This window comes from Arachis ipaensis, chromosome B02 (genome assembly GCF_000816755.2).
Source record: "Arachis ipaensis cultivar K30076 chromosome B02, Araip1.1, whole genome shotgun sequence".
Classification (NCBI taxonomy): domain Eukaryota; kingdom Viridiplantae; phylum Streptophyta; class Magnoliopsida; order Fabales; family Fabaceae; genus Arachis; species Arachis ipaensis.
Genome location: NC_029786.2, coordinates 74,631,339 through 74,643,122, shown reverse-complemented (window position 1 = coordinate 74,643,122; position 11,784 = coordinate 74,631,339). Strand labels below are relative to the sequence as shown.

At 36.0% G+C, this 11,784-nt stretch overlaps 1 protein-coding gene across 1 annotated transcript; it reads right to left on the bottom strand.

Annotated features, from left to right (window-relative positions):
- LOC110269246 lies at positions 437–10,859 on the bottom strand (the record flags this gene model as incomplete). Its single annotated transcript, XM_021116949.1, has 4 exons — positions 10,788–10,859; positions 10,552–10,693; positions 10,109–10,387; positions 437–909 (listed from the first exon to the last, which is right to left on the bottom strand). Coding segments are annotated over exons 1-4 (966 nt in total), but the record flags the coding sequence as incomplete, so codon positions are not given.

The following is an 11,784-nucleotide window of genomic DNA, read 5'->3' as shown; positions in this document are numbered from 1 at the left end:
TTTTTTGAGTTTAGTATAACACGATCATCGTCATTATATAATAAACGTACTGAATATGCTGTTTTATCTTTATTCAAAGTAAAAAGCAAATAGAAGAGTTTAAAGTCTATAATATTCTTGAACCATAAGGAGGGAGACATGAAAAAAATAAGAACATATATAACTGTAATAATAGCATATCAATTTTACACTAAATTTTATATCAAAAGGCTAATAAAAATTTATCGACAACCTAGTATCTTACTAACTTCATTAGAAAAGGAATTGGCATATGATGTTGTGCTCCTTGTTACACATTTCATCTCAAATCTGAAAACAGAGTTATAGATAAATTTGTTATATCTATAGTAAATATTTATACAAAAGTGTAAATCATAACATGCTATTAAAATGAAAATAATATTATTCTTACCTAAATATTATTAAAAACTTCTTTGAACATGGCATTTGTTGTTGATGACTTTAGATTGCTGTCTTCGTCTAGAATTAAAACCCTGAGGCCACTGCGACTCTTAACTCTTGACAAAGCAACATAAAGTTGTCCATGGGTGAACACTGATTTTGGCAAGTAAAGTCCTACATGTGATAATGATTGACCCTGACTCTTGTTAATGGTTATTGCAAAGCATACTGTTAATGGAAATTGTCTCCGTTGAAACTTAAATGGGAACCCTGAATTTGAAGAGATCAAGTTCATTCTTGGAATGTACACTTTATCTCCAATATTTTTACCGGTCACTACCGTCACTCCAATTACGTTGCTGCCAAGTTCATTAACTATTAATCTTGTCCCGTTGCATAAACCTGAAGTCTGGTCTATGTTTCGCAGTAGTATTACAGCGACTCCTGACTTCAAAGTCAACTTGTGATTGGGTAGTCCTGAACATTTGATGTCATTTAGGAACTCTGGTGTGAACCACTCTTGTTGTACATCTTCATTCTCATAATCTTGACATGTTGTATCAGAACTCAAATACTCCTTTTCCATCCATGGAAAGATTGTCAAGATAAAATCATTTACCTTCTCGACACTCTCAAGCGTGGGTGCAAGAATTGCCCTACTCTGAAAATACCTCTAATCTGACATGTTTTGCAAAAAATTTGGATATACAAAGTCTACCAAATGAAAGAGAGGGTCATCAGTAGTTGTAATCAATAGATCATGTGGAATTTCAATTTCTGATTCATCACCAACAACAGAACTAATATTTCCATTTCCAACATCAAGTATCCAATTAGAAAATCTCTTCATTTCACCTTTATCTTGATTTGAAGAAGACATTATAAGCCTCATGCTTGTATGCAGTTTCAGAACCTTACAAAACGACCACAGATGGGATGAGTTAATAGCTGATGTCAATATATCGTGTCTACTCCTTTTCGGAATCATCGGAAGTATTTGTTGAAATCACCTCCTAGAACAACAACCTTACCACCAAATGGTTGATGTGTCTTATGTTGATCAGTAATTGACATAAGATCCCTAAGCATCCGATCAAGTGCTTCAAAGCACATTTTATTGAGCATTGGAGCTTCATCCCAAATTATTAAGCTACTTTGGATGAGCAGCTCAGCCTTCAAACTGCCATGCTTGATATTGCAAGTAGATTAATCAGTAATTGTAATGGGTATTGAAAATCTAGAATGAGCCATTCTGCCACCTGGTGATACGCGAAAATTTAAAATATTAACGCGCAACCGGCAAGTATACCGGGTCGTATCAAGTAATAAAACTCACTAAGAGTGAGGTCGATCCCACGGAGATTGGTAGATTAAGCAACTTTAGTTAAATGGGAAATTTAGTCAAGCAAACATGGTTTTGATTTCATGAGATTTGTGATTTTTGAACATAATTGCAAAAATTTAAATGGCAAGGAATTTAAAGAACTAGAATAGAGAAAGAAAATGAAAGTGAATAACTGAAACTTAAAGTATAAGAAACTTAAATGACATGGAAAATAAATTACAAGAAAGTAAAGGTTGCAGAATCTTAAAGAGCAGAAGAGTAAATTGCAAGAAATAGAGAAACAGAATGTAAATGGCAAGAATGATAAATTGCAAGAATGTAGAAGGGAATTGGGTAGTGGGTATTCAAAGAACTAAAGAACAAAAGAGATGAGAATTAATGATGGAGAGGTCATTAGGGATCAGAGATGTAAATTGTCATGAATTGATGTTACTCAATTCCTTCTCAATCATAGGTATAGATCCATGGCGGATTGTGAATAATTGGATCCCAATCTCTTGGCAATTCAATTTCTCTTCAACACAATCAATTTCCACTCTCGTGATCTAATTGGTCATGAGAAGAGGTGAAGTTCAATTTCTAATCCAAGGCCACACAGCTTCGAGGATCTCAACTAAGGGAGGTTACATCTCACATACCAACCCAAAGTGTATTGATCAAAAAAATTATGAAAGGATGAACTCTAAACTAAGTTACATGGCTCCTTTCTCAAGTTCACCATATAATTCATGTAGATTCAACCCTTCTCTCGAATGTAGTTGAATCCTTGAAGAACAAGAGTTTCCTCTTGGATGAACCACTTGAATTGAGAAAGAAAAAAAAAGTTATCAACCCATTCAAATGAGCAGAGCTCCTCCCCCTAATGAAAATGGGGTTTAGTGAATCATAGCTCTAAATTCAACAACAAGTGCAAAAGTAAACATTCCAATTGAATAGAGAAGAGTAATGAAGAATAAAGAAAAAGTTCTTGAAAACTGAAATTCCAAGTTGCAAGAAAAACAAAATAGAAGACAAGTGAGAAGTAGTAAAAATGCTAGTGTAATAGTAAAAGTCCTAAAACGTAAAATATTCAAAAAGTCCTAAAATTAATTCCCTTTAAAGTACAAACTCCTTCTCTATTTATACTAGTCCTAAGACTCATTTCGAGATCTTCAATTGGGTTAGCAATGTGGGCTTTATCCTTGTTGAATATTGCTTCATGAAAGAATTCTTGTCAAACAGAGGAAACAGGGCTCATTCTCATTGCTCTGGCCTAATGGCCTGGCGTTGTTTCCCAAGTTATTGGAAAAACACGCCAGTGACAACGTGCATGGCAATTTCCTGGGAGTGGGACATGGTGCTTGGGCGTTGTTGCCCAAGTTGTTGCCCAAGTTGTTGCCAAACACTTGGGTTGTTCTTCATTCTTACTTCACTTTTTATGCTTGATGTTGCCTGTGGTTTGAGCTTCAATTTTGTGCTCCACTATAGACTATGATATATGGTTGGAAAGCTCTTGATGTCTACTTTCCAACGCAACTGAAAGCACCTCAATTGGATCTCTGTAGCTCAAGTTATGTTCCATTGAAGAAGACATGGTCAGGCTGCCTAGCGTTGTTGCCGAAGTTGTTGGCAAAACACGCCAGCAACAACGCCCTTAGTCTCTGAAGCTCTAAATAAAGCCAGCTTTTGAGTCTTCAAATGAACTCTAATCCCATGCTATGATATATGGTTGGAAAGTTCTTGATGTCTTCTTTCCAATTCCATTGAAATCACCTCATTTGGAGTTTTCTAGCTCAAGATATGCTCCTTTGAAGAGAGCAAGGTCAGACTGCCTAGCATTGTTGCCCAAGTTGTTGGCAAATCACACCAGGAACAACGTGCATGCCTTCTCCTCCATTTTGCATGGGTGTTGTTGCCCAAGTTATTGGCAAAACACGCCAGGAACAACGTGCATGCCTTCTCCTCCATTTTGCATGGGCGTTGTTGCCCAAGTTATTGGCAAAACACGCCAGGAACAACGTGCATGCTTCTCCTTTGGTGGCTTACTGGCGTTGTTGCCCAAGTTATTGGCAAAACACGCCAGGAACAACGTGCATTCCTCTCCCTGGCAGCTTGATTTGTTGGGCGTTGTTGCTGGAGTTGTTGCTGAACATGCAGCCAACAACGCCCCTTCTTCCTCCTTGCTGCACACATGTTTTGGTGTTGCCAACTTGGTTTCCAAGTTACCAATGTGCTTGTTCCTCCTTGCTCCATCACCTTGCTATGTTCCCAATCTGTCTTGCTCCAATTCTTGCTCCATTGCCTTCTTGCTTCATCACCTAACATAAACCAAAGAATTTTCCTCAAAGTTTTGCCATCTTATGCAATAATTTTCAAGGGAATCATTCACACCAACTTGTTTATAAACTCCTTGAATTATTTGCATGGATTATGCCAAATTTCACCTAGTTCTTGGTTCATGAATGCATGGAGGTGAAACTCATTAAAATGCTTGTTTATTTCAAAGAAAATGAATGAAACTAAGCTAAAACTACTTAAACTAACTAGCTAAAATAGCAAAGATGCAAACGCATCACAACACCAAACTTAAACCTTGCTTGTCCTCAAGCAAGAAAAGAACTATGCACAAAGGTTTCTTTTAATCGGAACTAGTTGAGGGATAACTTGTAATGCCTTGGTGAGTGAAGTGATTACGTGATAGTGGGGTGAACTCTGAATTATATGCTCATGTAAGGATTCCAGTGCTTATTAGTCCCTACATTTTGGAAGTCTTAGATCTTAGGACTTTCATTCAAATGATATCATGGAAATCTCTCTATAGGTAATCACCTTGAAGCAGTCTTATAGTTTTTGTGTTTTGGCCTTGACTCTAAGTGTCATGTCTCAAAGCGGCTCTTTAGATAAGCTTTCAATCAATACTCCCAAACCAGTTGGTTTTAAGGTATTAGGTGTTGAAGCACCCCTTAGGATTTACTTGCTCAAGCCTCTCTCTTTGACACAATTCTACCACAAGCATTTAACTAGGATAGTAACTCTTTGAGTTCTTATTTCTTTCTTTTTCTTCCTAGTAATTGATGCTCAGAGCCTTTTGCCATGTTCTTTTTTTTTTCTTTTGTTGCTTCTTGGATCAAAAGATATTTGAGAATCTCCACAATACTTCTTTGAACTCTATTTCCTGCCTATGAGCTCCCATGCAGGTTTTTACAAATATGCAACCTCAATACACAATCATACAACTAGAACCACCACTTCTCTTAATCTTTTGCTTGCCTCAAAACAAATTTTTGACTCCTCAATCATTCTTTTCAAAGGAATGTTCTCTGTTTGTAATTTATAGATCTTAAATGTAAGCAAATTCTCAAGAGTATGGTGCTATGATGTATTTAGCATCTTAGTTATTGAACTTTTAAAGGGATTATGCTAAGCAGACAAGCAGGGGTGCAATATTGCTCTCAATCATAACAGTTTTAAATAAAAGACAATCACTTAACAATACAACCTTTTGGAGTTCACTTGCTTTACTCCTTATCATCATCATTTTTGGTCTTTACATCCTTCTTTGCCTCTTTGGTTGATGATGCTTAATCCTTCCAAAAATTAAAGTGACTGCCTACAATGAATTTTGAAAGTTGCTTGTCCCCAAGCACTTGAGAAAATAGTTAGCATGCATGAATTATTTGTGGGCTTTTGAACTTACTTTGGTGTGGGAACACCAAACTTAGTACCTTGCCAATGGTTCTCATGCATCAAATCAACCATATGTGGAACTTCTTTTTTTTCTTTGCCAAGGGTAATAGAACTAAAAACTAGGAAACAGCAGAATAGTTAACTAGTTTATCTAAATGCTTGAAGCTAGCATTATGCAGAAGGTGAGAATATGTTTTATGATGAGATTTTGGTGGAACACCAAACTTAGAATCCTTCATTCTCCCTTATATTGTTTTGGTGTGCAACACCAAACTTAGCTTCTTGCAATATGGATAAAGCTAATTAACCTTTTTATTAAACTAGCTATGAAAAGAAAACTACCTCAGGTTGGGTTGCCTCCCAACAAGCGCTCTTTTAATGTCACTAGCTTGACATGTTGTTCTTCACTTTCTTCCTATTCTTCTAGTTTGGTAAGAGGAATGACCTCAAAGGGGGGAAAGATTCAGCTAGTGTCCTTTGTCTTGGCCTTTCCTCAGCAAGCTTCCTTTTGTAAATAGCTTGATTGAGCTTGCTTGCTAGATCGGGGGGAGGATTGCTTGTAGTTGACCTTCTCTTCTTCATGAATATTGTCCTTTGTAGCTTGGTCACAATCCTCTTCTCGGTGCTTTTATTAATTGCCTTCACTTCCTTGAATCCAAGTCTTGGTGGTTGTGTGATTGTTGGAGTGATTTCTTCATCAAGAGTCCCTTGCAATGGTGGTTCCATGAGCTCTTCCTCTGTGCACTTCTCCACTTCAATTGAGTGTGACTTCTCTTGATTATCTTCCTCCATTTCTTCTTCATGATTTTCCACTAATTCTTTTGGGAGGGAATCTTTATATTCCATTGTCACCTCAAGTAGCTTTTGTGAATGTAAAATCCTTGGCTCATGCTCCTCATCCTTCATTGTAATTTCACTTGACACAGGGACCTTTTGTTCTTGTTTTTCCACTTCCGCACCCACAAATTGGTCTTCATTCTCACTGTTTGATGGTTCTAAGTTCCCCCTTGTTTGCTCTAAGGGCCCATTCATCTTTTTGAGGATGATTTCTTTCCAGGATTGGGGTTGTGTGTATCTTTCCAGGAGTTTTCTATGTATTTCAATGGCTTGAAGGTAATCCTCATCTGCTGGTTTAAGAGATGAAGGTTGAGAATAATTTTGGTGATATGGATGTGTTGTGGTGAAGTTGTGTTGAGGGGTGTGGAATGAGTTGTGTGATTGATGGGATGACTTGTATGGATTTTGGAGGAAACTTTGTGTTGAGGCATAATCAAGTGATGAAGAATTTTCAAATGAGAAATTGGGACGTGAGGGTGGATGCTCTTTCATTCCTTGGTGATACTCCCAGCCACCATTAGAATAATGACTTGAATCATTTTGTGGTGGTGGGAAGTATCCCATATGATTCTCTTGCTCATCTTGTGTCTCTGAAGCAAATCTCCATGAATTGGAGTGCTCAGAATTGGTATTTTCTTGGTGATATTCCCAGCCACCATTAGAGATTGGTGATGATGGGTAATATCCCATAAAATTTATTTGATCATAAGATGAGTTGAACTCCATTTGAATTTTGTAAAACACAACACCAAGGAAAATTGAAATTCATATCTCAGAGATGAATTTCTTAGTGAGACAATAACTCAAACACCTTAATGTCAAAAAGAAATAAAAAAAATTAAAAGAACTGTACAAAAAAAACAAAGAAAATGCTTAATCTAGACCACCATTCATTTAATCATTGTTAATCTTTGCCAATCCCCGGCAACGGTGCCAAAAACTTGATAAGCGGAAATTTTAAAATATTAACGCGCAACCGGCAAGTATACCGGGTCGTATCAAGTAATAAAACTCACTAAGAGTGAGGTCGATCCCACGGAGATTGGTAGATTAAGCAACTTTAGTTAAATGGGAAATTTAGTCAAGCAAACATGGTTTTGATTTCATGAGATTTGTGATTTTTGAACATAATTGCAAAAATTTAAATGGCAAGGAATTTAAAGAACTAGAATAGAGAAAGAAAATGAAACTGAATAACTGAAACTTAAAGTGTAAGAAACTTAAATGACATGGAAAATAAATTGCAAGAAAGTAAAGGTTGCAGAATCTTAAAGAGCAGAAGAGTAAATTGCAAGAAATAGAGAAACAGAATGTAAATGGCAAGAATGATAAATTACAAGAATGTAGAAGGGAATTGGGTAGTGGGTATTCAAAGAACTAAAGAACAAAAGAGATGAGAATTAATGATGGAAAGGTCATTAGGGATCAGAGATGTAAATTGTCATGAATTGATGTTACTCAATTCCTTCTCAATCATGGGTATAGATCCATGGCAGATTGTGAATAATTGGATCTCAATCTCTTGGCAATTCAATTTCTCTTCAACACAATCAATTGCCACTCTCGTGATCTAATTGGTCATGAGAAGAGGTAAAGTTCAATTTCTAATCCAAGGCCACACAACTTCCAGGATCTCAACTAAGGGAGGTTACATCTCACATACCAACCCAAAGTGTATTGATCAAAGAAATCATGAAAGGATGAACTCTAAACTAAGTTACATGGCTCCTTTCTCAAGTTCACCATATAATTCATGTAGATTCAACCCTTATCTCGAATGTAGTTGAATCTTTGAAGAACAAGAGTTTCTTCTTGGATGAACCACTTGAATTGAGAAAGAAAAAAAAAATTATCAACCCATTCAAATGAGCAGAGCTCCTCCCCCTAATGAAAATGGGGTTTAGTGAATCATAGCTCTAAATTCAACAACAAGTGCAAAAGTAAATATTCTAATTGAATAGAGAAGAGTAATGAAGAATAAAGAAAAAGTTCTTGAAAACTGAAATTCCAAGTTGCAAGAAAAACAAAATAGAAGACGGGTGAGAAGTAGTAAAAATGCTAGTGTAATAGTAAAAGTCCTAAAACGTAAAATATTCAAAAAGTCCTAAAATTAATTCCCTTTAAAGTACAAACTCCTTCTCTATTTATACTAGTCCTAAGACTCATTTCGAGATCTTCAATTGGGTTAGCAATGTGGGCTTTATCCTTGTTGAATATTGCTTCATGAAAGAATTCTTGTCAAACAGAGGAAACAGGGCTCATTCTCATTGCTCTGGCCCAATGGCCTGGCGTTGTTGCCCAAGTTATTGGCAAAACACGCCAGTGACAACATGCATGGCAATTTCCTGGGAGTGGGACATGGTGCTTGGGCGTTGTTGCCCAAGTTGTTGCCAAACACTTGGCTTGTTCTTCATTCTTACTTCACTTTTTATGCTTGATGTTGCCTGTGGTTTGAGCTTCAATTTTGTACTTTACTATAGACTATGATATATGGTTGGAAAGCTCTTGATGTCTACTTTCCAACGCAACTGAAAGTACCTCAATTGGATCTCTGTAGCTCAAGTTATGTTCCATTGAAGAAGACATGGTCAGGCTGCCTGGCGTTGTTGCCCAAGTTGTTGGCAAAACACGCCAGCAACAACGCCCTTAATCTCTGAGGCTCTGAATAAAGCCAGCTTTTGAGTCTTCAAATGAACTCCAATCCCATGCTATGATATATGGTTGGAAAGCTCTTGATGTCTTCTTTCCAATGCCATTGAAATCACCTCATTTGGAGTTTTCTAGCTCAAGATATGCTCCTTTGAAGAGAGCAAGGTCAGGCTGCCTGGCGTTGTTGCCCAAGTTGTTGGCAAAACACCAGGAACAACGTGCATGCCTTCTCCTCCATTTTGCATGGGCGTTGTTGCCCAAGTTATTGGCAAAACACGCCAGGAACAACATGCATGCTTCTCCTTTGGTGGCTTCCTGGCGTTGTTGCCCAAGTTATTGGCAAAACACGCCAGGAACAACGTGCATTCCTCTCCCTGGCAGCTTGATTTGTTGGGCGTTGTTGCTGGAGTTGTTGCTGAACACGCAGCCAACAACGCCCATTCTTCCTCCTTGCTGCACACACGTTTTGGTGTTGCCAACTTGGTTTCCAAGTTACCAACGTGCTTGTTCCTCCTTGCTCCATCACCTTGCTATGTTCCCAATCTCTCTTGGTCCAATTCTTGCTCCATTGCCTTCTTGCTTCATCACCTAACATAAACCAAAGAATTTTCCTCAAAGTTTTGCCATCTTATGTAATAATTTTCAAGGGAATCATTCACACCAACTTGTTTATAAACTCCTTGAATTATTTGCATGGATTATGCCAAATTTCACCTAGTTCTTGGTTCATGAATGCATGGAGGTGAAACTCATTAAAATGCTTGTTTATTTCAAAGAAAATGAATGAAACTAAGCTAAAACTACTTAAACTAACTAGCTAAAATAGCAAAGATGCAAACGCATCACCTGGTAGGAGTAAAGACGCAATTCCACTGGATGCGACATTTAAAACAATCTTTCCTCTAAACTGAATAGTAGAAGAACGTTCATTCCAAATAAATGTCTTACCACACCCATCATGCCCATAAAGGAAGTAAAAACCACCAGAGTCTGTAATAACAGCATTGAGTATCTCAGTCATGTTTAGTACTAGCAAAAGCACATGGTGGTTTTATGAAATATTTAATAAGTAATTTCAAAATAAAACTATTAATATTATTAATAAAAATAAAAATAAAAATAATAAGAGAATACAATCTTGATATAAAAAAAGACATAGTAAAATATCTTGATTTTTCAAAGTTTTTCTCCTCTCATATAGTATTCCATCAGCTAATAATGTCCAAGTTGCATTCCAAACACGCTCTGGGTTGCTAATGCTATTAGATATCAGTAGCATCGCAAATAATTTTCTCAAATGATGACCAGATGCAAGTTCAGCTACCTCATTAATAGCTGTAATGAATTCTCTATCATCGCACAGTAGTCCCATGGAATAGCAAGCATCTTGGAAGCTAGAATATGTAATTCCATTAATTGTCCTAATAGACTCATATGTTGTGCAACCTCTCTGAACAGCTAACAAAATTTTCATATAATAAATATCACCTGTACCCGATGGAACATAGTTTAACCTCCCGATAGAATACCCTCTTTTGTGTGGATGTCATTCCCTTGCTTCTCTATCATAAACAAATTGATTTGGAAACTCAGTATATGTCAAAATTTGACTTGATTCAAATTTTTTATTGGCCTCCATCCATGCTAAGAACATCGTACATTTTTTTCCTCTTCTTCCACAATTTTCTCAAGATCATCATCGTCTTTAAAGATGATATTTTGCTCTCCAGGCAAATGAAAGGTTAATCTCATCACTGAAGGCCAATCTAATTCGATTTGTGTGTTCCAATAAATCTATAATAATTATATAGCATATACCGAAGATTGTTTTTAATAGACCAATTGAAAAATTAAATATTTGGTCTTTAAGTAATAAAAGCATATTAACATACGTTGGCTTTGTAACTGGTCGATATTGTTTGATGTTTGTTGAAGATGTTGTTGACTTGTCTGATGACATGGGCTATCATATGCTCCACGTGTGATACCCGAATTTCTAATACTATTAATATTGGCACATTATTCTTTTTCACCTACAGAGTGTGGATTAGTAGTTGGAGACCTTGGTCGATATGGTGTTGGGTTATTACCTAATAAGATAATTCGAGACATTAGTTTTGAACAAATTTTCTGTTAAAGTTTATAATTGAATAAATGGTAGGAAAATCAAAATACATAAAGTGAATGCATATTCACATAAGCAAGTTTTAAAAAAATTCATCCAAAACCTGTATTGATGCTGCTATTTGTAATGTCCGACAACACCGATTCAAAATGCACACAACTGGAACCATCACTCGGATTTTCTGTAATTTTTTTTATAAACAAATTTAGTAAAATATTACGAAGACAATATAAACTAATAATTTATTACTTGTCTATAGCTAAATAATGTATAGAAAATATTGTATTTTATGAGATTTTATTTGGCCAAAATACCCATGACCCACCACGCACATTTGCTCCTTCTTCTCTGTTCCTATTCCATCAAAAATTCTAAATCAATCATTATGTTTTGTTATATTTATATCCATGTAGTTCTCATTTTCTCTCTATTTTTTTCCAACCATTTCACCAACCATCCTGTTTGAATTCAACCTCCTCATTCCTCTCCATCTCTAATCAATAAATAAATAACTAAATGGTCATTTTAACTTCAATGACGGCTTTAATTTTCTTTTCATTCTCATTTATTTAGCTATGTAAATATATTTTACGAAAAATAATATATATTTTTTCACAAAAGTTTCTTTTTTCAAATAAATATAAGTTTAATCTCACAGTCAATAAATTCAACTAATAGTTAAAATCTTTTTTTATTTTTTAAATAAAAAATTGAAAATAAATACCTTGTAATTAAAAAGAGAGAAAAAGATGAAAGTACC